This window comes from Oncorhynchus kisutch, linkage group LG8 (genome assembly GCF_002021735.2).
Source record: "Oncorhynchus kisutch isolate 150728-3 linkage group LG8, Okis_V2, whole genome shotgun sequence".
Taxonomy (NCBI): domain Eukaryota; kingdom Metazoa; phylum Chordata; class Actinopteri; order Salmoniformes; family Salmonidae; genus Oncorhynchus; species Oncorhynchus kisutch.
This window is the reverse complement of record NC_034181.2, coordinates 73,955,387-73,982,892: the sequence shown is the minus strand read 5'-3', so window position 1 is coordinate 73,982,892 and position 27,506 is coordinate 73,955,387. Positions and strand designations below refer to the sequence as shown.

Here is a 27,506-nt window from a genome sequence, read left to right as displayed (position 1 = left end):
AAGGCTATATCTCGATGGTTAGGGCTGTGATATTACCACAGACAATGGAGTGCATGTGTCATCCTCCCTCTCTACACACTGCATCGTGATGACCTGCTGTGCCACTCCCAGGGTGTTGTCGTGGAGACGGCAGAGAGCAAGAGCAGAGCGAGCAGAGCGCTGGGTTTCCAGATGGAGCAGCTGTCGGGTTTCTCCTGTGGAGTGGATCTGTTGCTGCTAGAGCTTGGAACTTTACACAGTCAACATGTCTTCTTCCTTTCCTAACATGTCTCCTTTCCCTTCTCCCCTGTATCCCTGGCTCAGACAAATCTAACGGTGTCACTCCATCACACCCCCCCCCCACACACACACGGGGAGCCGAGCTCAACCCTCCCTCTCACCCCCATCTCCATAGATCATGAGGCCTATGTGTTCACATCTGCAGAAGCAGCTCCATGGGGTCCCTCTCTGCAAACACGACACGCTCGTCTCCAGGAGAGCGTGGCCCAAAACTGACACTCACACCCTGAGCCTCATTAATCTTCATACTATAAAAGAGTCAAGAGTTTCTCCTCATATTGTCTGTGTACAAGGTATCTCTGTGCCATTTTCCTCTTCCTAAGAACAGAATTCTGATAGGTAGAGATGCACGATAAGAACATTGTAAGGATTTCATAGCACCTATTTTCATATGAACAGAATTCACCACCTTGAAGGATGAATGCATGTTGTCACACTAAAAAGACTAGTGCATGGTGGGAATATAGATGAAAGGCAAATGCGTCCTGTATTTGACCTTTAAATGCCTTATGGTATTTACGGAATTAACGTCTTAAGCAGCTTGTGGAATCTTCTGTCTTTTATTGCCAATACCTGCATGACCCTGCATACTGCAGGGCGAAAGCGCAGTGTATGTCTGCATTCTCTATGTCTGCAATTGTGTGGGAGCCAATGTATGAATTTATACATGCACACGTTTGATATATCAAGTCTTTCTCTTGTCAATAGCTTGATATCAAACACACAGTCATAATAACGAGCATGTATATTTGTGTTATCTCCTTGCAGTGAGATGTGGCCTTGTTCCAAGGATATGAAGCACACTCAAAAGGACACTGAAAAGGTAGATGGGTATAACAGAGTTGGTGCCCCAATTCTGTCAGCTTGTTCTCTTTGAGTCTTATCTCTCGTGTCCCTGTCTCTATGTAGTGCTCTGTCACCTGGTTTGGGTGTGTGAATCAATCCGTTTTTTATACATCTGGTTTAGGATGGCCCCTGCCCTTCTAGCTTCATTGACATTCCTCATGCATCACAGAGGAAGACAGAGGGTTGTCATCCAGTCCTGTTTCTCGATATGAAACTGACATATGACAAAAAAATGGGATAATAATGATTGTCACTCAACAAGCCCTACACACCAGGTAATGTCAGTAAAACTTAACCTTAATAGGGTCTCTATGTCCATCATCAGTTAAATCTTAAATTCCTGGTATTTACAACTGTCTACTATTAAGACATCTCATTTTTAGGACTGATGTAATGCACAGATGCACTAACAAAGAATTTCAAAGGTCTATGACAGGGTTTCCCAACTGGCGGCCCGCAGGCATGGTTTGATTTGCCCCCCAAGTTTTCTGATATTTATATATATTTGTTTTCTTTGTTGGACATAAAAGATTGTACAAACAACAGGAAATCAGCTCCAAGTGATTTTAATTTTGGACATCTGTTCCCAAGTATTCCCACGCATAATAGAGAGACACGTGTGATCATATCTAAATGTAAGCAAGGTATGAAATGATTATGTTTCAGTTAAATATTATATCTGTTTGGGCTTCTTCCGGTCAATTTGCAGTTTACAAATGATTAGTAATTATGTTCCGGCCCCCCGGCCATCCGCTCAAAAAACACTTGTTGATGATCCCTGGTCTATGACATGATGTGGGCTGTAGCTGTCAGGTCTGTGATGTAAGGTTGTGAGATAATAAGACACAGTCAAATTAAGTCTTCAAATTTACGTTCTCACACCCTGAAAAGTATGTGTTACAACAGGAACAAGTCAATGGCCCTGAAGCTGATCAACTGATTGTTCCCAAATGAAGGGAACATTTGCAATGGTGACACACACCACTCTGTGGCTCGCGAACCCCACGGGACACGCATTCTGAAGGCAAATTACCATTAGTCCCAGACAGGCAGCATGAGCTGAATTTATATCGTCAGCTAAGGGTCAAGAGCTGTGACCTGACTCCTATCCGGGTGGCAGACCCAAATGTCTCCAGCAGGCAAAATGACAAAGATTAACTGTCGCTCTGAGCTCAACGTCTCATAATGAATGCTGCCTCACTTCCCTGGGAGCCTCCTCTGGCAGGGGGACTGACACACAAATTGATAGATTTGCCATTTAGGGGTCAGGCATTTGACGATGGGACAAGACAGCCCCACTACTGCTTCACACATAGCTACTGTATGTCAGCTCTAAAACCACATTGATCTGTTGTTACCAGGGTTTTAGATTAGAATGTGCTCCTCTGAAAAAAAGAATAGTACATCTTAGGGAATCAATTATGTTACATTCCTCATATGTAAGAAATACATTTTTATATTTTTCTGGAACCAAGTGAATATGTGGAGTAAAGTGAAGAGACAAGCAATGGCTTTTCATGGGAATCAACCATATGGAACGCAAACCCTCACATACAAGAACCTCAGTCAGAGGAGATAGTGAGAGATAAATACAACCCATATTTATGTTGATTTATTTTCCCTTTTGTACCTTAACCATTTGCACATCGTTACAACACTGTATATACAGTGGGGAGAACAAGTATTTGATACACTGCTGATTTTGCAGATTTTCCTACTTACAAAGCATGTAGAGGTCTGTCATTTTTATCATAGGTACACTTCAACTGTGAGATGCGGAATCTAAAACAAATCTCCTGACAATCACATTGTATGATTTTTAAGTGATCAATTTGCATTTTATTGCATGACATAAGTATTTGACCACCTACCAACCAGTAAGAATTCCGGCTCTCACAGACCTGTTAGTTTTTCTTTAAGAAGCTCTTCTGTTCTCCACTCATTACCTGTATTAACTGCACCTGTTTGCACTCGTTACCTGTATAAAAGACACCTGTCCACACACTCAATCAAACAGACTCCAACCTCTCCACAATGGCCAAGACCAGAGAGCTGTGTAAGGACATCAGGGATAGACCTGCACAAGGCTGGGATGGGCTACAGGACAATAGGCAAGTAGCTTGGTGGTAAGGCAACAACTGTTGGCGCAATTATTAGAAAATGGAAGAAGTTCAAGATGACGATCAATCACCCTCGGTCTGGGGCTCCATGCAAGATCTCACCTCGTGGGGCATCAATGATCATGAGGAAGGTGAGGGGTCAGCCCAGAACTACATGGCAGGACCTGCTCAATGACCTGAAGAGAGCTGGCACCACAGTCTCAAAGAAAACCATTAGTAACACACTACGCCGTCATGGATTAAAATCCTGCAGCGCACGCAAGGTCCCCCTGTTCAAGCCAGCACATGTCCAGGCCCGTCTGAAGTTTGCCAATGACCATCTGGATGATCCAGAGGAGGAATGGGAGAATGTCATGTGGTCTGATGAGACACAAATTGAGCTTTTTGGTCTAAACTCCACTCGCCGTGTTTGGAGGAAGAAGAAGGATGAGTACAACCCCAAGAACACCATCCCAACCGTGAAGCATGGAGGTGGAAACATAATTCTTTGGGGATGCGTTTCTGCAAAGGGGACAGGACGACTGCACCATATTGAGGGGAGGATGGATGGGGCCATGTATCGCGACATCTTGGCCAACAACCTCCTTCCCTCAGTAAGAGCATTGAAGATGGGTCGTGGCTGGGTCTTCCAAGCATGACAATGACCTGAAACACACAGACAGGGCAACTAAGGAGTGGCTCCGTAAGAAGCATCTCAAGGTGCTGGAGTGGCCTAGCCAGTCTCCAGACCTGAACCCAATAGCTGAAAGTCCGTATTGCCCAGCGACAGACCCGAAACCTGAATGATCTGGAGAAGGTCTGTATGGTGGAGTGGGCAAAAATCCCTGCTGCAGTGTGTGCAAACCTGGTCAAGAACTACAGGAAACGTATGATCTCTGTAATTGCAAACAACGATTTCTGTACCAAATATTAAGTTCTGCTTTTCCGATGTATCAAATACTTATGTCATGCAATAAAATGCAAATTAATTACTTAAAAAATATTACAATGTGATTTTCTAGATTTTTGTTTTTGATTCCGTCTCTCACAGTTGAAGTGTACCTATGATAAAAATTACAGACCTCTACATGCTTTGTAAGTAGGAAAACCTGCTAAATCGGCAGTGTATCAAATACTTGTTCTTCCCACTGTATACATAATATGACATTTGTCTTTTCTTTATTACTTTGGAACTTCTGTGAGTGTAATGTTTACTGTTAATTTTTATTGTTTATTTCACTTTTGTATATTATCTACTTCACTTGCTTTGGCAATGTTAACATATGTTTCCCATTCCAATAAATACCCTTGAATTGAATTGAATATTGATAGAGAAGATAACCTACAGTATACTCCTTTGAGGAGGGGAAGAGATTTCCCCAAAAAAATTGATGGGCGGCTGAACGCTGCAGGGATTGGGGAAAATACTTAGGAACCCCCCCACAAGCACGCACAAACACACACACACTATTTAGAGCTGAAGGAGAATGTGTTGGTCGTGGGCTGAAGAAAACATGCTGAGTGGTTGGAGCCAGTCACAGTACTGTACAGTACACCACAGCCTTGGAATGGATGGGCTGAGGGAGGCTTTGAAAGGAAAAGGCTCCCTCCTCCCACCTCTGAGTGGGCTCTACAAATCCCTCCATTGAAGTGGGCTTATTTCGAAACGGTACTCTCTACCGTTCCTTATGGATCCTCCACAATCCTCTTTGCACATAAAACGCCCACAAAGAAGTTCTCAAAAAATAAGTTCAGTCATTAAATATAGTATTTTGACTCATAATCAATAGACTGAGACAACATTTATATTCATGGCTTAAAGGAGATCCCCAGAGGAGATCCCCAGAGATCCCCAGAACCTGCAGATAAACTTCATAAATAACCACAAATATCAAAAACACAATGTGGGTGTATTGAATATGCCACTATGACATAACTGCTGTCTGTCAGTAACTGCCTGGGAACATAGAACCAGTCGTTCTTATACATGTCTATAAGTCCCTTAGCCTCAGCTCCTCTCATTGAATCCCCATGAAATACTAGCATTACAATTTTCTTTGGCATAGAGGCTGACAAAATGCCTCACAGACAGGCAGACACTTATCCACATTTCAAAAAGTTTTATTAAGGGGGATATGCTTTTCTATTCTGAGTCATACCATAATCAGAGAAAATGTCAAATTGGTAGGACACTACTCAATTTGTCTTCATGTAATTTAATGGTCTATATTCTCATATGGACTCACTTCGTCTAATTCGGTAAAAACCCCACTTTTTAAAAAACACCTTTGATTCATTACCGAGGATGTGTTTTTAGACAGCTGTTTGAGAGCTTTCCAGTGTACCCTGGAAGTGGTGTTAAAAGGGCCAGGATATATACGCCTTTAAAACAACCACTCAGACACCACAGGCAAACGGCCCTATTCAACCTCAAGGATTTCAGGCAGCCAGCGAAATATGTCCTGATAACAATGTCAATGGCAGATAGGATACAGAGTCGGAAATGAGGATTATAATGGTTAGTAGCAGCCTCAGAGCTGACATTAATGGCTTCTGGTGAAAAGCCCCTCAATCTCATCAGCCCAGAGTGAATATCCTTTGAAAACGGAGGTATTGTGGGAGGACAGGAGGCAAGAAGGAGTCCATATTGCTGGGGCTGGGTTGGAGGAAGGGGAAGTACCCCCCTGTGTGTACTGTATGTGTGTGGGGAAAATAATTGATGTAAAACATGTGCTTGCTAATTGTGCAGTTGCACCTGAGTGAATTCATGGCAGACACCCCATACAATGTCTCTGTGCCTTCTCCTTTTCAGAGAGAAAGGGCGAGAGGGGGATGGGGAGAGAGAGAAAGACAGAAACTGAGAGACAAAGAGAGAGAGAAGAAGAGAGAGATGGGTTATGGAGTGCTTAGACGTGATGGAAACTGAGGGAGAGAGGATGGAGAGAGAAGGAGAGAGAAGAAGAGAGAGACGGGGTATGGAGTGTTTAGACATGATGGAAACAAAGGGAGAGAGGATGGAGAGAGAAGAAGAGAGAGACGGGGTATGGAGTGTTTAGACGTGATGGAAACAAAGGGAGAGAGGATGGAGAGAGAAGAAGAGAGAGACGGGGTATGGAGTGTTTAGACGTGATGGAAATAGAGGGAGGGACTATGGAGAGAGAAGAAGAGAGAGACGGGGTATGGAGTGTTTAGACGTGATGGAAACAGAGGGAGGGAGTATGGAGAGAGAAGAAGAGAGAGATGGGGTATGGAGTGTTTAGATGTGATGGAAATAGAGGGAGAGAGTATGGAGAGAGAAGGAGGGAGAAGAAGAGAGAGACGGGGTATGGAGTGTTTAGACGTGATGGAAACAGAGGGAGGGAGTATGGAGAGAGAAGAAGAGAGACACGGGGTATGGAGTGTTTAGACATGATGGAAACAGAGGGAGGGAGTATGGAGAGAGAAGAAGAGAGAGACGGGGTATGGAATGTTTAGACGTGATGGAAACAAAGGGAGAGAGGATGGAGAGAGAAGGAGGGAGAAGAAGAGAGAGACTGGGTATGGAGTGTTTAGACGTGATGGAAACAAAGGGAGAGAGGATGGAGAGAGAAGGAGGGAGAAGAAGAGAGAGACGGGGTATGGAGTGTTTAGACGTGATGGAAACAAAGGGAGAGAGGATGGAGAGAGAAGGAGGGAGAAGAAGAGAGAGACGGGGTATGGAGTGTTTAGACATGAGGGAAAGAGGATGGAGAGAGTGAGAGGAGAGGATGGCTCCAAATCCGACACAGGCAATATCTAATTTCCACTCTTAACTATGGAGTCGTGCCTTATGGGGTGATGAGATTGATTTGGTGTTCAGACGCTGTTAGCCACGAGCCAGAGTGCTGGAACAACGACAGCAGCAGCAGCAGCAACAGCAGCTTCACTCTGCCTCAGTCACTCCAGTCAGAAACAGCCAGAGACCCACTCTGTGTCCTGTTAGCTTCACATGTAGTACCACACTCTGGGGCTCACAGTTAACACAGTACCTGATCAGAAACTGATCACTGCTACATCCCTGAGGAGTTAATCTCCAGGGGGTACGACCATGTTATTCATCCCATTCAACCAATTAGAGTGAGAGCAAGGTACAACAGAAGTCAATGCATGTCTGTACCGTCTTAAAACACCTCACAGAACATCACTCTGCCGAACACTCACAAAATACCTTAACCACGGAATACAATCATTCAGCAAACAAGTTCGCTGCAAATCACACTACAAACATCTATTACTGTACCAAGCTAAGACATCCCAGATCAACTCATTACAGTACAATCAATCACCAGCTCACACACTTTGTTGTATACAGGGTACATTGGACTATACTATCACTCCACACTGTTTAGGCTCCATCCCTTCAGGCCACTACACACACCTGTCTGTCCTGTGTGTGTTCTCTGTGTGTGTTCTCTCTCTCTGGCCTCTAGAACAACACCAGGAACTAGTCATGACTCTTACAATGGGGCAGGGCAGAGAATGGCTAAACGTATCCATTTCATACCATATGATCGATGGATCGATACTCCCCACTCTTCCAGAGAGAAGCCCTGGCTCCAGTCTAAAATAAAATTGTAAACACCACAGCCCCAAATGTTGCTCTCTGTGACTAATTCATTCTCTGTGCCTCTCTCGCTGCCTCTGAAACCATAAGTGGCTTTTTTTGTGAGGGACCAGAACATTTGATTTTTACCCAATTAGAGCCATAAAGTAACTCCACCCGCCACACACATGCATGCACACACACACCCTACAGATAAAAAAATGGCTTGTAGTTGTTAATAGCTAAAACGATCAAATACTGTATGTCTCTGTACATTTTAATAGCTGGCGGAAAGCTGCTGCTTCACAGGGACAGGTCTTTCCCAAGCAATTTTATTTGATTTAAGTTTATCATTTCAAAAACCAAAAAGGGACATGAGGTCAGTTGCTTGGAAAAGAGAGGTTGTACCAATTAACTGCATGACAATCCCTTTGTTAAAGTCCTGGCTAATTCCCATAGTAGATTGATTTTCTAGATTCCACAGGATCCTGACAATTCTCTAAATCACAGCTCTCTCTCGCTCTTGCGCACTCTCTCGCGCACTCTCTCGCGCACTCTCTCGCGCTCTCTCTCTCCCCACATGAATAAATACTACAATTTACTATAGAATACTACAATACTATTTTATATAATGTTGAGAATACTATAGTAAACACTATAGTAAAAAAAAGTGTTTTTGCAGACAGTAGTGTTTTTGCGGACATTACTGTAGTTTTTACAACAGTGTTTTTTCCACGGATAAACACTATAGTATTATCCATGGAAAAAACACTGTAGTAAAAACTACAGTAAATTCCGCAAAAACACTACTGTCTGCAAAAACACTTTTTTTACTATAGTAAATGCTACAGTATTTAATTTGAATATACCCTTCCCATTCCCCTCCCCATATCCCAAATTGTACCACCCATAAGTGAGAAACCTATATGCCAAATATAGATCATATTGTGTTCCACACTGGTTATAGAAAAGAGAAGAAGCGCTGAACTACCTACAGGTTATAGAAATGTTGTCCTTTTAGTATTTCTCCAGTAGGTTCACTCAAGAAGAAAGCCTCCACCTCTAAGTCAAAGATAATAAAATACTATAGTAAATACTACAGCAATGTCTTCAAAAACACTACAGTAAATTCTCTCTCTCGCTCTGCCTGGCCATTGTGCATTAGGACCGCAACTTTGATTGGGCAGCAATAGGACTTTTACATGTCACAATCTGCAATCTGAATTCCGAGATAGAATTTGCTGAGAGTCAATGCAGCAGCCTCGTTTAATAAAACTGAGAATCTCATCGCTTGTCTGTATCGTCAAGGTGTAATGCCTATTATCCTCTGTCTATTGGCATCTTTTCTTTCATTTATTATCAGATGGGTTTATCACCCTCCATTTGTAATCTGGCTCATCATAGGGCAGAGTGGTTTCAATAGATATGTGTGTGTTTTAAAAGGAGGGGGATGATGGATCCCTCTGCTTTGACTGAGCCTTTGTTGGATTCACTAGCTGGTTATTTCTGAGTATCTGGCAGGGCCGGTGCTCCCTCTCCTCTCTCTCTCCTCTCTCCATCACGGCATGCCAGTCAGGAGATAAGCATCAGGCGGCCCACTCCAATGACACTGCCACTTCCTCCCATAGTCAGCAGATTACATTTTAGAAGTTGACAGCCTGTTATCACTCTGGATGGCAGGAGGGCTTAATCTTTGGTCCTTCCAGGAGGGAAGAAAGGCTGAGGAGGAGTCGGAGGAGTAGGATGAGCTCGGAGGCTCAGGCCAGGGGGACTACTCCACTCCTTGTGGTCTGAGGAGTGACAGACATCTCCTGCGCCACATGGGGCGCTAAAACTCTGGAATACTTTTATTCTACTCACAGAAACCCTTGCCTTCCCTTTGGCAAATCAGACCTCGACTCTAGCCTCCTGCTTCCTGTTTACAAACAAAAGCTCAAACAGGAAGTACCAGTGACACGCTACAAGACTTTCATTCCCACAGTGACCATACACACATATCCAAACCAAAAACCATGGATTACAGGCTGGGCTAAAGGCTAGAGCTACCACTTTACAAGGAACAGGACACAGACATGGATGCATACAAGAAATCCCACTATGACCTCCGACTAACCATCAAACATGAAAAAGGACAATATAGGAGGAAGATGGAATCCTATTACACCGGCCCTGATGCTCGTCGGATGTGGCAGGGCTTGTAGACAATAATGGACTACAAAGGGAAATCCAGCTGTGATTTTCCCAGTGACGCAAAACTCCCAAATGAGATAAATGCCTTTTATGCTCGCTTCAAGGAAAACAACACTGAGTTATTCATGAGAGCCCCAGCTGTTACGGACGATGGGTGATACGATTGTTTTTACAGGTTAACACTCGCAAGGCCGGCAGGCCAGACGGAATACTAGGGCACATTCTCAGAGCATGTACAGACCAGCTGGCAAGTGTCTTCACAGACACAGACATGGACGCATACAAGAAATCCCACTACGACCTCCGACTAACCATCAAACATGAAAAAGGACAATATAGGAGAAAGATGGAATCCTATTACACTGGCTCTGATGCTCATAGGATGTGGCAGGGCTTGTAGACGATAATGGATTACAAAGGGAATCCAGCCGTGAGTTGCCCAGTGATGCAAAACTGTCTTTTATGCTCACTTCGAGAAAAACAACAATGAGTCATGCATGAGAGCCCCTGCTGTTACAAAACTGTGTGATCTTGCGTTCCGTGACTGATGTGAGTAATAAGGATCAGGTTTAACAGGTAGGCCTACATTATATTCAAAGTACATGATCCGTGGTTGGCTGAGTGCCAGTGAAACCTTTTTTCTGGGACATCCAAATCATCAATATGTTGCTAACTAGCAACACGATAGCCTAATGTTTAGACTTCAGAGTTTGTGATCTAGCTAATGATTAGCCCAATGGGGTAAATGCAGATGGGCAACCCTGAGCCTATTTATTGATAGCCACTATGCTGCATCATGTGGCCAGGTCGCAATTGTAAATGAGAACTTGTTCTCAACTTGCCTACCTGGTTAAATAAAGGTGAATTTAAAAAAAAAAAAAATATGGGCTCCATCAGGTGACAATGCTTATTGCTAAATAGCACACCTGCCTTGATAATATGGACCAATATGTTATTGGGCTCGTTTTTGAAGGGAGAAATTATATTTTAGATGTCAACATCATTTTATTTTTATTCATTTTGGAGTAGAATGTCCTTTTAAAAAGCCACCAAAACTGACCTTCTCGCAGTCATTCTATACCCAGAATGATAGGTCCCACCGTGACCTGTAGTATGCTGTGACATGTGCCTTTGTCAGTATTATATTGTTTAGGCTAGTATGTTATATGGTACTGGTACTTCCTGTATATAACTTCATTATTGTGCATTTATACCTCTTGTTAGTCTTTTTTTTCTTATTTTTAACTCTGCAACATTGGGAAGGGCTTGTAAGTAAGCATTTCACGGTAAAGTCTACACCTGTTGTATTCGTCGCATGTGTCAAATAGAATTTGATTCGATTTAACAGAAAGACAGAAGGTAAATACCTACGTTCCTCTCCCACAGCCAGACTTCAACTTCCTGTTACTTTAAGAGAGACAAGGTCTTTGTGCGGAGGAAATTACAGTGATATCCATGTTCTGCATGTCCGCCCGCCTCCCAGGCCAACATTTTTTGGGTGATCGCAGAGATTGACATTCAGTGCCTTCAGAAAGGATTCACACCCGTTGACTTTTTCCACATGAATATACAATTGAAGCAATTTATATTTGTTTTCAGGGGCCTACACATAATACCCCATAATGTAGAAATAGAAATGTGCTTAACAAATCACATAATAAGTTACATGGACTCACTTGTGTGCAATAGTGTTTAACATGATTTTTGAATATCTATCTCATCTCTGTACCCCACACATACAATTATCTGTAAGGTCACTCAACCGAGCAGTGAATTTCAAACACAGATTCAACCACAAACACCAGGGAGATTTTCCAATGCCTCGCAAAGGTCACCTATTGGTAGATGGGTAAAAAAAAGCAGACATTGAATGTCCCTTTGACCATGGTGAAGTTATTAATTACACTTTAGATGGTGTGTCAATACACCCAGTCACTACAAAGATACAGGTGTCTTTCCTAACTCAGTTGCCAGAGAGGAAGGAAACCACTCAGGGATTTCACCATGAAGCCAATAGTGACTTTAAAACAGTTACAGAGTTTAATGGCTATGATAGGAGAAAACTTAACATTTCTCTATGTTGAACATACAACATTGTAATTACTTAACAATACTAACTTAATTGGCAGCGTGAAAAGAAGGAAGCCTGACTAGAATAAAAATATACCAAAACACGCATCCTGTTTGCAACAAGGCACTAAAGTAATACTGTAAAAAACGTGGCAAAGCAATTAACATTTTGTCCTGACTACAAATTGTTATGTTTGGGCAAATCCAATACAACACATTACTGAGTACCACTCCATATTTTCAAGCATAGTGGTGGCTGCATCATGTTATGGGTATGCTTGTAATCGTTAATGACTGGGGAGATTTTCAGGATAAAACATTTATGGAATGGAGGTAAGCACAGGCAAAATCTGGTTCAGTTTACTTTCCAACAGACACTGGGAGATGAATTCACCTTTCAGCAGGACAATAACCTAAAACACAAGGCCAAATCTACACATAAAATAACACATATGGAATCATGTAGTAACCAAAAAAGTGTTAAACAAATCTAAATATATTTTATATTTGAGATTCTTCAAAGTAGCCACTCTTTGACTGGATGACAGCTTTGCACACTCTTGACATTATCTCAACCAGCTTCATGAGGTAGCCACCTGGAACACATTTCAATTAACAGGTGTGCCATGTTAAAAGTTAATTTGTGGAATTTCTTTCCATCTTAACGCTTTCTAGCAAATCAGTTGGGTTGTGACAAGGTAGGGGTGCTATACAGAAGATATATACCCTATTTGGTATAAGAACAGCTCAAATAAGCAAAGGGAAACAACAGTCCATCATTACTTTAAGACATGAAGTTCAGTCAATACGGAAGATTTCAAGAACTTTGAAAGTTTCTTAGTGTAATGGCAAAAACCATCATGCGCTATGATGAAGCTTAAAAACCATAAAGCGCTATGATGAAACTGGTACAAGAACGGACTGCCACAGGAAATGACGAAACAGAGTTACCTCTGCTGCAGAGGATACGTTCATTAGAGTTACAAGCCTCAGATTGCAGCCCATATACAGTGCCTTGCGAAAGTATTCGGCCCCCTTGAACTTTGCGACCTTTTGCCACATTTCAGGCTTCAAACAAAGATATAAAACTGTATTTTTTTGTGAGGAATCAACAACAAGTGGGACACAATCATGAAGTGGAACGACATTTATTGGATATTTCTAACTTTTTTAACAAATCTGACTCCATCAGGTTTTCTTCCAGAATGGTCCTGTATTTGGCTCCATCCATCTTCCCATCAATTTTAACCATCTTCCCTGTCCCTGCTGAAGAAAAGCAGGCCCAAACCATGATGCTGCCACCACCATGTTTGACAGTGGGGATGGTGTGTTCAGGGTGATGAGCTGTGTTGCTTTTACGCCAAACATAACGTTTTGCATTGTTGCCAAAAAGTTCAATTTTGGTTTCATCTGACCAGAGCAACTTCTTACACATGTTTGGTGTGTCTCCCAGGTGGCTTGTGGCAAACTTTAAACAACACTTTTTATGGATATCTTTAAGAAATTGCTTTCTTCTTGCCACTCTTCCATAAAGGCCAGATTTGTGCAATATACGACTGATTGTTGTCCTATGGACAGAGTCTCCCACCTCAGCTGTAGATCTCTGCAGTTCATCCAGAGTGATCATGGGCCTCTTGGCTGCATCTCTGATCAGTCTTCTCCTTGTATGAGCTGAAAGTTTAGAGGGACGACCAGGTCTTGGTAGATTTGCAGTGGTCTGATACTCCTTCCATTTCAATATTATCGCTTGCACAGTGCTCCTTAGGATGTTTAAAGCTTGGGAAATCTTTTGTATCCAAATCCGGCTTTAAACTTCTTCACAACAGTATCTCGGACCTGCCTGGTGTGTTCCTTGTTCTTCATGATGCTCTCTGCGCTTTTAACGGACCTCTGAGACTATCACAGTGCAGGTGAATTTATACGGAGACTTGATTACACACAGGTGGATTGTATTTATCATCATTAGTCATTTAGGTCAACATTGGATCATTCAGAGATCCTCACTGATCTCACTGAAACTTCTGGAGAGAGTTTGCTGCACTGAAAGTAAAGGGGCTGAATAATTTTGCACGCCCAATTTTTCAGTTTTGATTTGTTAAAAAAGTTTGAAATATCCAATAAATGTCGTTCCACGTCATGATTGTGTCCCACTTGTTGTTGATTCTTCACAAAAAAATGCAGTTTTATATCTTTATGTTTGAAGCCTGAAATGTGGCAAAAGGTCGCAAAGTTCAAGGGGGCCGAATACTTTCGCAAGGCACTGTAAATGATTCGCAGTGTTCAAGTAACAGACACATCTCAACATCAACTGTTCCGAGGAGTGAATCAGGTCTTTGTGGTCGAATTGCTGCAAAGAACCACTACTAAGAAAACACCAATAATATGAAGAGACTTGCTTGGGCCAAGAAACACGAGCAATGGACATTAGACTGGTGGTAACTTGTCCTTTGGTCTGATGAGTCCAAATTTGAGATTTTTGGTTCCAACCGTTATGTCTTTGTGAGACGCAGAGTATGTGAACGGATTATCTCTGCATGTGTGGTTCCGACCGTGAAGCATGGAGGAGGAGGTGTCATGGTGTGGGGGTACTTTGCTGGTGACACTGTCAGTGATTTATTTAGAATTCAAGGCACACTTAACCAGCATTCTGCAGTGATACCCCATCCCATCTGGTTTGCGCTTAGTGGGACTATAATTTGTTTTTCTACAGCACAATGACTCAACACACATCCAGGCTGTGTATGGAGTGCTGCATCAGATGACCTGGCCTCCACAATCACCCGACCTCAACCCAATTGAGATGGCTTGGGATGAGTTGGACCGCAGAGTGAAGGAAAAGCAGCCAACAAGTGCTCAGCATATGTGGGAACTCCTTCAAGACTGTTGGAAAAGCATTCCAGGTGAAGCTGGTTGAGAGAATGCCAAGAGTATGCAAAGATGTCATCAAGGTAAAGAGTGGCTACTTTGAAGAATCCAAAATATAATTTCTTCTTTGATTTGTTTAATACTTTTTTGTGTTATTTGCGTTATTTCATAGTTTTGATGTCTTCACTATTATTCTACAATGTATTATATTCAAAAGTTATTCGATCTCTAGCCTTGGTTTCATGCATGTTAACATTAGAAGCCTCCTATCTAAGTTTTGTTTTATTCACTGCTTTAGCACACTCTGCCAACCCGGATATCCTAGCCGTGTCTGAATCCTGGCTTATAACATTTCCCAACAAGATAGAACTGCCAAAGGGGGCGGAGTTGCAGTCTACTGCAGAGATAGCCTGCAGAGTTCTGTCTTACTATCCAGATCTGTGCACAAACAATTTGAGCTTCTACTTATAAAAATCCACCTTTCCAGAAACAAGTCTCTCACCGTTGCCGCTTGCTATAGACCACCCTCTGCCCCCAGCTGTGCCCTGGACACCATATGTGTATTGATTGCCCCCATCTATCTTCAGAGCTTGTGCTGTTAGGTGACCTAAACTGGGACACCCCGGCCATCCTACAATCTAAGCTTGATGCCCTCAATCTTACACAAATTATCGATGAACCTACCAGGTACAACCCCAAATCCATAAACATGTGCACGCTCATAGTTATCATCCTAACAAACCTGTCCTCCAAATACATCTCTGCTGTCTTCAACCAGGATCTCAGCGATCACTGCCTCATTGCCTGCGTCCGTAACGGGTCTGCGGTCACACGCTAGGTAAAGCCCCGCCTTATCTGAGCTCACTGGTCACCATAGCAGCACCCACACGTAGCAGGCGCTCCAGCAGGTATATCTCACTGTTCACCACCCAAAGCCAATTCCTCCTTTGGCCACCTTTCCTTCCAGTTCTCTGCTGCCAATGACTGGAACAAATTGCAAAAATCACTGAAGCTAGAGACTCATATCTCCCTCACTAACATTAAGTACTAGCTGTCAGAGCAGCTCACAGATCACTGTACCTGTACATAGCCATCTGTAAATAGCACATCCAACAACCTCATCCCCATACTGTTATTTATTTATTTTATTTATTGTTTTGCTCCTTTGCACCCCAGTATCTCTCCTTGCACATTCATCTTCTGCACATCTATCACTCCAGTGTTTAACTGCTAACTTGTAATGTTTTCACCACTATGGCCTATTTATTGCCTTACCTCCCTTATCTTACCTCATTTGCACACACTGCATATAGACTTTTTCTATTGTGCTATTGACTGTATGTTTGGTTATTCCATGTGTAACTCTGTGTTGTTGTTTGTGTCGCACTGCTTTATCTTGGCCAGCTCACAGTTGTAAATGAGAACTTGTTCTCAACTAGCCTACCTGGTTAAATGAAGGTGAAATAAAATAAAATAATAAATAAAATAAATATGGAAACTGGGCTTCAAGGTCATTTTAATGCTCCTCATTCAGGTTTTGATCATATCAAACAAGATCTTCTTCATTTTAAAAACAGTAGGTTAGTATCAGTGTGGAAACATTTACACAACAAAAGCTTTTGTTTGCAAAGTGCAATATATGGGTCACAATTAGCAGCTACTTTTTTATGGTCCTAAATAACAACATGTTATTTAGTTCATGATTTCCCCTGTTCAGCAGAGAAAATATGATATTCTAGGCAATGGTGTAGAGACCTTGAACACTGGCATTATTCATGTTTTCCATATACAGCTCTACTTTGCTTTCCCACGATGTCTCCTTGGTGGAAGCAGTGTCTATTATAAGGTCTCTCTCTCTCTCGCTCTCTCTCTCTCTCTCTCTCTCTCTCTCTCACTCTCTCTCTCTCTCTGGAGGAACTCTGCAGTGGTAAAGACAAGTGTTCTCGCTGTGAGCTTTCTGAAGTATGTGTTACGGTAAAGACAAGCTTTCTGACAGCAATTAAACTTTGAAGAGAACAACAGCCTCATAAGAAGAAGACAGTCCCGTCTGAGGAAAAATCAGGGTTGCTACGCAACTCAGGCCCTCCCTTCCAGTACTTATTAAATCTGCTCTGTGTGGTGCCTTCCTTGTGACTGTCAGAACCTATACCTACCTACTGCTTCCCAGTCCTACTTTACCTTCTGTTCTACCTTTGATTACTTTTTAATCAAACTCTCATGCAAAAAAAAACACAAAACATAAGGGAAAGTGTACTGAAAAAAATAAGTATTCTTTTTGAAATTGTTATTTTATTCTGCTGTTGGTTTGGTGGTGGGGAAAAGGGATGTTCTTCAGTTGGTTAGGGAGAGGGAGTGCTGGGAATGGATGGCTGGTTTGGCTCCAATTTTAGACATGTATATTCATGTTGCTGCTCATTACCAGGCCTTTGATAACCAATCCCATCCTGATTATTTGGTGCTCCAATGACGAGAGGAGAGAGGCTGTCTCTTTCCCGAGACGGAAAGCAGAGGAGAGGAAATGGAGGATTGGTGTCAGACAGATAAGGGAATGACTAGGGACACTGATGGCCAGGGCCTTGTCATATTGAATAAGTGGCAGAGTGCCTTCTTTAATCAGCGACTGTGTTGGCTAGACTCTGTATGTCTGTCTGTCGGTTGGTCGTCTGTGGCTCAGCCAGCTCACCTGTTAATTCTAATTATCCCAAAAACATGATCTCATTATTATTTTTGTGCTGCAGTGGAGATGCCAAATATCTCCTTCTCTCCCTCCCAAAAAGATCTGCATTGAATTTGCACTGCAGTGGATGAAGGTAGATCAATTGTGAGAGACTATATTTTAAGCGGGTACAAACTCTGAGTTATATGATATTGACTTCTGTCCAAGGCCTCCACAACTGCAATGCCAAGTTTGTAAACAGTAAATGCACCATGATGCTCTGAAAAAAGTTCTCGAACAATTGCCTCGGTGAGATTTCTGCTCAAATCTGTATGTTTGAGGCTTTGGTCACTGAAGGAGTTCTCTCTGTGCTGCAGCAGGACAGTGTACAGTACGGCCCACCCTTGGCTGTGGGGTTAGAGGGACACAGCATGTGGCAGATTGGTTATGTTGAGCGGCAGAGGCTCCAATAGCTGTCTTCAAAGACTTTTCAAAAAGTCACTTCTCTGTTGGATCTACCTGGTGCCTCAACCCACATCCTGTTCTCAATCCTTTTGGAGTTTTTGAACACAGCTCAGCGTGCACTTGGAGAAAGGCCAGGCGGACACCCCCCACTAGCACAGCTCATCGCTGCTCTCATCTGTCAGCTAACAATCTACAACATTTTTGCTGACGTGGGCTAATTAAGTCAGTGACTGTCAGTGACTGACATAACAAAACAAAAAAAATCTTATGTACAACCATATTTTTAAATTGCACCTTGAGTATTCTAATATTCTAACTCGCAACTGTAAGCTGACACCCTGACTGCGTTCCCCCAAAAAATATGCTATATTTTCTTATTATTGATCTAAGGGCCTTCAAAACTGGCATCCCGCCAGTTGCCCATGTCTGTACTAGTAGGAGGCTCAAAAGATGCATCTTGACCTTTGCACTACAGTTGACAGGGAAAGATCAGAGCATCTGCTTTTTTTGTTTCCCTCTCCGCTGGTCAATGTAGCTTCCTCTGTCTCATATGGATGCTTTCTGATCTGGGCTACATTTTGTATTTCATGGCTTACTGGACAGCACCAGATCAGCTGTTTTGAAGTGTTTTATGTCCAGGACTGAGGAATGGTTCAGGGGAGATGTAACGTTCGCCCAAGACTCAGTGCTGCACTAATATGATTTGTGGCTGTGTCTCACACTGACTATATTTTCCAACACACAGAGAGCATTCTTTAAAGTCTGTGCAGTAAAAACGAACTGGCAAAAGCCAAATAATAATATGCCTCTCTTGCATGATAAAGTACAGTAAATGCCTTTTAGTCTTTTGGTAAAGTAATAGTATAGCTTTAATTGCTGTAGGGATAACATTGTATTTTTCTGGACATCAGCCATTCACTGTAATGGAAGAAAGTGGAGGAAAAAATCAATTTGGAAACATATTGGCAGCATTGGTTGTGGGATCAGATGGCTTTGGAAAACAGATTATGTCCAGACCAGAGAGCCCAGAACATGACCACAGGGGACTGATGTTAATAGAACACCACATGACCTTGGCGTTGCCACGGAGAAATTGTGATACCCTAGTAGGTTAGCAGACTGAGTTGGCAATGTGGGCAATGAATACCTACAATACCTACTAAGTACCTAGACGAATACCTACCTACTAAATACCTACCTACTGACTGCCTACTGATGCAAAGGTAGGCTACTGTATCCAGGGTTTCAGAGTTTCAGCTATCAAGGCCACTTGGATGGTTCAGATTTCAGCGTGTTCTGCCAGACCATAATAGGCTATCCCTCCTCAGTAGCTGAGGTGTACAGAGGAGAATGGAGATCTGTAACATCTACGGCTTGGCATGAGCACAGGTTGCCATGACACCCTCCAGATAACCATCCAGATCGTCATGTGATCCAGGGACAAAACCGGCCAGCAGAAAACTGCTCTTATTGTACTGTATGGTTGCACTGTTTCAATGAAGTTCTGTTTTTCTCACGAAATCCCCAGAGACAGTGCTTACCTACTATGTCAAAGGTCAGGGTACCATGGCACTTAAGGTTGTGTAAAATGACTGAGTGACGTAGCTTTGCCAATAATTAATTTCAAATGCACTGAACTGGGTGGGATGGAGTGGAGGGGAGTGAGAGTGGATGGTGCCAGGTCTGCACAAGTAGTTTTTGTAAAGGGAGCTTTGTGAGGTGGACAGGCAAAGGATGGAGAGGAAATAATAAGGTCATAAAATATACATTTTTTTACACAAACATCCATTGGAGTGGATTTGCATGGAAATATTGTTGATCAGCCCCTCCCTCCATGCTAGGTCATCCTCACAATTTAATTACATTAAGAGACGGCTAAATTAGACTCTGCAAACATAACGGCTTAACGGATTACTGGACCTCTGGGGGGGAGAGATCAAATTCTACCTTCCAGCTTGAAACAGTATGCACTGTACCTTGCGGTCCCCATGTGAAGAGGGATTGATGGAGAGATGGAGGGGGGGATGGGGGGATGGAGGGAGGGTTGTTGTGGACCAGATGAGAGGGTAGTTGTACATACATCCACAGTCAGTCCACCAGTACAATGCCTTGCAAAAGTATTCATCCCCCTTGGCGTTTTTCCTATTTGGTTGCATTACAACCTGTAATTTAAATCGATTTTTATTTGGATTTCATGTAATGCACATACACAAAATAGTCCAAATAGGTGAAGTGAAATGAAAAAATGTACTTAATATAAAAAATAAAAACAGAAAAGTGGTGGGTACATATGCATTCACTCTCTTTGCTATGAAGCCCCTAAATAAAATCTGGTGCAACCAATTACCTTCAGAACCTTTAGTTCAATAAAATCCACTTGTGTGCAATTTAAGTGTCACATGATCTCAGTATATATACACCTGTTCTGAAAGGCCCCAGAGTCTGCAACACCACTAACCAAGGGGCACCACCAAGCAAGCTGCACCATGAAGACCAAGGAGCTCTCCAAACAGGTCAGGGACAACGCTGTGGAGAAGTACAGATCTGGGTTGGGTTATAAAAAATATCCGAAACTTTGAACCTCACACAGAGCACCATTAAATCCATTATTAAAAAATGGAAAGAATATGGCACCGCAACAAACCTGCCAACAGAGGGCAGCCCATGAAAACTCACGGACCAGGCAAGGAGGGCATTAATCCAAGACACCAAAGATAACCCTGAAGGAGCTGCAAAGCTCCACAGCAGAGATTGGAGTATCAGTCCATAGGACCACTTTAAGAAGTACACTCTACAGCGCTAGGCTTTACGGAAGAGTGGCCAGAAAAAAAAAACTGGATTTGGAATTTGCCAAAAGGCATGTGGGAGACTCCCAAACATATGGAAGAAGGTACTCTGGTCAGATGAGACTAAAATTTTGCTTTTTGGCCATCAAGAAAAACAATATGTATGTTGCAAACCCAACACCTCTCATCACCCTGAGAACACCATCCCCACAGTGAAGCATGGTGGTGGCAGCATCATGCTGTGGGGATGTTTTTCATTTTTTTAGGGGAATGTGTTTCAGTCTTCCAGAGATTTGATACTGGGATGGAGGTTCATCTCCCAGCAGTACAATGACCCTGAGCATACTGCTAAAGCAACACTCAAGTGGTTTAAGGGGAAACATTTAAATGTCTTGGAATGGCCTAGTCAAATCCCAGACCTCAATTCACTTGAGAAACTGTAGTATGGCTTAAAGATTGCTGTACACCAGCGCAACCCATCCAACTTGAAGGAGCTGGAGCAGTTTGGGCAAAAATGGGCAAAAATCCCAGTGGCTAGATGTGCCAGGCTTATAGAGACATACCCCAAGAGACTTGCAGATGTAATTTCTGTGTTTTTTTTCTTCCTGTTTTGCATCCTCAAAGTGGTAGGCATATTGTGTAAATCAAATGATACAAATGATACTTTCGCAAGCCACTGTAGATCATAGAGCAGTGGTATTCAAACTTTTCAGAGGGGACCCCATTTTCTCTAAAATAATTCCTGGGCACCCCATTATTGTTGCAAGAATTTATTGTGACCCCAACCCACCACATATTTAATGACACTACCTTAAAATCTGTAAAATGTAATTTACATCAACAAATAACCTTAAATTCATCACATTTTCATCTCTTACCAAAATGAAAAGAAAACAATAAACACATTTTCAGATTGCCATTCTAAAAGAAACATGTATATTGTCCGATCTGTACACTTATTTTTTTGTCCCCCCAAATATACAATCTACACTACTGTTCAAAAGTAGTGTAGATTGTATATTTGGGGGGACAAAAAGGTGGGGACCACACAGGTGGATTGTATTTATCATCATTAGTCATTTAGGTCAACATTGGATCATTCAGAGATCCTCACTGAACTTCTGGAGAGAGTTTGCTGCACTGAAAGTAAAGGGGCTGAATAATTTTGCACGCCCAATTTTTCAGTTTTTGATTTGTTAAAAAAGTTTGAAATATCCAATAAATGTCGTTCCACTTCATGATTGTGTCCCACTTGTTGTTGATTCTTCACAAAAAAATACAGTTTTATATCTTTATGTTTGAAGCCTGAAATGTGGCAAAAGGTCACAAAGTTCAAGGGGGCCGAATACTTTCGCAAGGCACTGTATACGCTATACTGTATATATAAATCTTGGCCGACCCAACTACCGTTCCCCGACCCCAACTTTGAATACCATTGACAAAGAGAAAGTTTTTATATTTCACCAACGAGACTAGGCTACATCTAAGGAAACGCACACACACACACACACACACACACACACACACACACACACACACACACACACACACACACACACACACACACACACACACACACACACACACACACACACGTACACAGGCTCTCATACCTTAGTACATATTTTTAGTTCTCCATGTGATCTCATCAGTGATGTGTGAAGTGTTCTTTGACTGCCTGGCGACATGCTGCATATAAAAAAGACAGTGACATTACCGTCTTCACCCCAAGCGGATGGCTTTTCAACCACGACTCCTCACTGCGGATGCCAAGCCATGGATCAGTAAAGATGTCAAGGACGTTGGGTAGGATTTTCTTTGCATGGTAAGAGTGCAATTAGACAATACCTGGCAAACACACCACTGTGCCTTTGTTCAATTTGTGCCATTCAATGCATAGCACAGCAGTCCTCTGAAGTAAACAGAGCATTTCTATAGATTAGCTACTGTAACCGAGTCGAGCTAACATGCTGTCTTCCATGCAATGATTATTAGAGGGGAAATGGATTAGTGCTATGTAATTATACTATACTAGAACAAGAGAATAGTGGGTGACCTAGTCACGACTCGGCACGATCTCAGTGGAATTGTGTAATACTGTACCAGTCCACTCAATGGGCCCTTGTCCTTTTTTCCAATGATGAAAAGCTTTGCTTTGCCATAGGGTTTGTTCCAATGAGATGGCAATAATGTGTTATTGGTGTTTGAGTAAAGACACATACCTTTACTGGAACACCACCATACAACTAGACCTTCCTCTCAGCCGTTGGCCCACACTGTGACAACAAGGCTTTAAGTGTTGGAAAAACGCTCACTGGTCAAAATGTGTGTTAGCAATTTATCTCAGCTAGCTGCTAGGACTTTGAGCCATGTCTTTTCCCCAGGAGATTGGTAGCTAGTGGGTTTCCCCTCGATTGTCCCTTAAACAGTTACTGTGGAGATCAGGAGAGACTGTTGCCCAGCCTGTTAAACTGCTGGTTCCTGTTCAGCTATTGTGAGTGTTATCTTAACCATGGGGGACCAAAGCACTCCACTGACTGTGACTACACTCCACAGCCAGACAAAGAGGATGAGCAGTGGAGAGAGGAAGATAGATAGAAGCTGACATCCAATGTATTAATACTCAACACTATTAGAGATGAGCTTCTGGCGGAAGTGAGGCATCATAGCTTAAGGCATAGATACAGTTCAGCATTATCTTTCCAGCGGTGTAAGCTATACTGAAGTCACTGAATGTTCATTGTAACACTTCATGTGTCATACATCATTTGTGAAATTTGCATTGTTTGTTTCTAACTAAATCAGTGCATGGATAGTGCTTGCATGCTTGCTTTTGCTGTGAAAATGGATACTCGTACAGTACAATTACAGTACAGTATGTCAGCAGTTTAAATACTTCAAATTCATTAAGTGCTTATCGTAATAATATAATAGATGCCATTTAGCAGACACTTTTATCCAAAGCAAATTACAGTCATGCGTGAATAAATGTAATGTATGGGTGGACCTGTGAATTGAACCCACTACTCTAGGTTACAAGCACCATGCTCTACTAACTGAGCTACAAAGGACCACCCGACATAGACACCAAATCCTCAATAAAAAAAGGACATGCCACTATCTTGTCATCATGACATTGAACTTGGCATGGTGCTCCTTCTGAATAGGCAAGCCAAAACACCTTGCCATTTCTACAATCTGTGTGGCCCACTAGCACTGCAGTTTCCAGGTTAGACACACTTGGCACTTGGCACTTGGCACTTGGCACTTGGCTGTGTGTGTGTGTGTGTGTGTGTGTGTGTGTGTGTGTGTGTGTGTGTGTGTGTGTGTGTGTGTGTGTGTGTGTGTGTGTGTGTGTGTGTGTGTGTGTGTGTGTGCGTGTGTGTGTGTGTGTGTGTGTGTGTGCGTGCGTGTGTGTGCGTGTGTGTGCATGTGTGATATTACCCGCACGAGCATCTAACAGTCGAATATTAGAGCCAGGAGAGTTCTCACTCTCCGTAAGTACCTCTTATTGATAGAGAGGCTGACACAGTACTCATCCTGTCTGATACTGATGATGATACACAGCACGGGTGACACATGATAGACCCACACACAGCGGTGCACAGAGCCTCCCCCATCTCTCCATCTCTCTCTCTCTCTCCCTCCCTCTCTCCCTCCCTCCCTCTTATCTACATCCTAGCTCTCTCTCTCCAGCTCTCTCCCCATATCTCTCTATCTCTCAGTGTGTGGCTCAGTCCTGTGGTGCTGTAGCAGGTGTTCACCAGTGGTGCCCTCACAGTGCACCACCAAGGACATTGCCCTCATTTACGGTTGACATCCTGGCATTGTCTGATGATAACTCATAACCAATTGCTTTACATTTTCAGTATGCAAACTTGGTACGGTTCTTATCAAACTTTAATCCAGTAGAGGAGCAGGTTGACAATAACAGTATATATAGTACATGTGTACATGCATGTGAACAGATGTATATGGGTTTATTTGTATGTGTGTCACGCTTCTTCCACAACATACAGTACTGATGATAGTATCAACCCATTCCAGTTTCAGGTCAGTAGAAACTGACTGTAGAATAGGTTATAATTTCTCTCCCACTGACCTGGAGCCTGTTGCTGGACCATCTCTGAGAGGTCCTGGAGGTGTATGAAGAGGACAAGGCCTCCGGCCCCGAACAGCAGGAGGAACCAGAAGGAGCAGGGCAGCTTGACGGCCGTGGCCCTCATCCGTCTTCTCCCACGCAGGGCGTCCACTATCCTACACTCCACCCACAGCATCCTGCTATCCTGCCTCAGCTCAGACTGCTGCCTGTGGAGAGAGAACAGGGACAGAGTCAGCCCAGATAGGACAGGACATAAGATATTGCAGCACAATATAGGACATAGCATGACATGACATAAGATTAAATAGGTTATAATGACGTTAATATAGGTAGGCTAATCATGGTTCTTCAACAGCTTGTGTTCACCTTACTGAGTGACAACTATAGAAACACATTTTCTTTGACCTGCCAAATGCTTACCATCCAAGATGAATAAACATACTGTATGTGAATGACCAGAGATGTTACATTTTATAAGCAGGAACTACTTAAAAGACATACTGTGCAGCATTAATGATAAACATAGGCTCTTTGAAGTCTGTTTGCAAATTACATCAAACAACATACGTCCTAAATGTGTTAAACTGTGGACAACTTGACATTAAATCTAGAAGCCATGTTTTTTATGAATCAGTGAGCCAGAATGAGGGTCCGTGCTCAGGCTATAATGAATGGTGGCCGGTGCACAAGAGAAAAAGCATCTAAATAGTTCAATGGAATCTCGCACTCAAACCATAAAAAGGAAACAACCAAGGAGACGGGATGCAAAAATATACTTTCTGTAATCAAAAAAAGGTGAAAGTGCAAAGTGCTAAATATAAAAAGGAGCATACGTTTCAGTTGCTATGCCTTCATCAGTGCTGTACAAACAAATTAAGTGGAGACACGCACTTAAGAAGACGCACCTGTCACGCCCTGACCTTAGAGAGCCAGTTTGGCTGAGTCAGGTTGGAGACCTGAGCCAACTCCCCGTGCTTACCGTGGCGAGTGTCATACTGGTCAGGCACCGTGTTATATGGTGGAGTGCGTTCACAGCCCGGTACACTACATCCCAGTTCCCCGCAGCTGCCGGGCTAGGGTGAGCATCCAGCCAGAACGGGTTGTGCCAGCTCTAAGTTCGAGACCTCCAGTGCGCCTCCATGGCCCAGTGTATCCAGTGGCTCTGCCAAGGACAAAGCCTCCTGTATGTCTCTCCAGTCTGGTGAGTCCTGTACCTGTGCCCAGAACTAAGCCTTCTGTATGTCTCCCCAGCCTGGTGAGTCCTGTGCCTGCTGCCAGAACTAAGCTTCCTGTATGTCTCCCCAGCCTGGTGAGCGCTGTGACAGCTCCACGTACCAGACTGCCCAAACGTCTCCTCACTCCAGTGCTGACCCATGGCACGAAGCCTCCAGTGATGATCCATGGCAAGAAGCCTCCAGTGATGATCCATGGCACGAAGCCTCCAGTGAGGAGTCATGGCACAAAGCCTCCAACGCGGGTCCCCGGTCTGGAGTCTCTAGCGACGGTCCCCAGTCCGGAGTCTCCAGCGATGGTCCCCAGTCCAGAGCCTCCAGCGACGTTCTCCAGTCCGGAACCTACAGTGACATTCTCCAACTCCGGAGCCTCCAGCGACGTTCTCCAGCCCGGAGCCTCCAGCAACGGCTTCCAGTCCGGAGCCTCCAGCGACGGCCTCCAGTCCGGAGCCCCCAGTCCGGGTCCCGTAGCGAGGGTGACCAGTCCGGGGCCCGCAGCAACAGTGCCCAGTCCGAGGCCCTCAACGAGGGTGCCCAGTCCGGGGCCCGCAACAAGGGTGCCCAGTCCGGGGCCCACAGCGAGGGTCCCCAGTCCGGGGCCCGCAGAGAGGGTCCCCTGTCCAGGGTCGGCGGCAAGAGTCCCCACACCAGAAGCGCTACCAAAGTGGGGTGAGCCAGAGGTGGAGCGGGGTCTACGTCTCGCACCAGAGCCGCCACCGCGGATAGATGCCCACCCAGACCCTCTCCTATAGGTTCAGGTTTTGCGGCCAGAGTCCGCACCTTTTTTGGGGGGGGGTACTGTCACGCCCTGACCTTAGAGAGCCGTTTTAATTCTCTATTTGGTTAGGTCAGGGTGTGATGTGGGGTGGGCATTCTATGTTTTGTGTTCTATGTTTCTTTATTTCTATGTTTTGGCCGGGTATGGTTCTCAATCAGGGACTGTGGTCTATCGTTGTCTCTGATTGGGAATCATACTTAGGTAGCCCTTTTTCCCTCCTTCAGTGTGGGTAGTTAACTTTGTTTGTGGCACTAAAGCCCCGGAAGCTTCACGGTTGTTCCTTTTGTTTCTTGTTTTGTTGGCGTCATTCCAAAATTAAAAGGAAAGTGTACGCTCACCACGCCGCACCTTGGTCCACTTCTTACGACGGCCGTGACAGCACCTGTGCGTAACAGGTGTAACAGGTAACAAGTTAACTAGATACTGGTGAATAGTGGGTCATCAACGGTGTGTATAAATATACAGAATGAGACTAGAAAAATATAAATAATGAACACATATAATTGAAAATAAGAAACAATTCATCAGCCCGTATGAGTTATGAACTGATGTCATAACCTTGGAGACCAATAGCAGT

At 43.4% G+C, this 27,506-nt stretch overlaps 1 protein-coding gene across 1 annotated transcript in view; it reads right to left on the bottom strand.

The window, feature by feature from the left end:
• LOC109882938 (carbohydrate sulfotransferase 8) overlaps positions 1–27,506 on the bottom strand; it is a 192,949-nt gene that overhangs the window by 126,733 nt on the left and 38,710 nt on the right. Inside the window, exon 2 of the mRNA XM_031831199.1 lies at positions 24,920–25,125. Coding sequence (XP_031687059.1) covers positions 24,920–25,094 — 175 coding nt within the window. The 5' untranslated portion in view covers positions 25,095–25,125. The remainder of the gene's footprint in view (positions 1–24,919; positions 25,126–27,506) is intronic.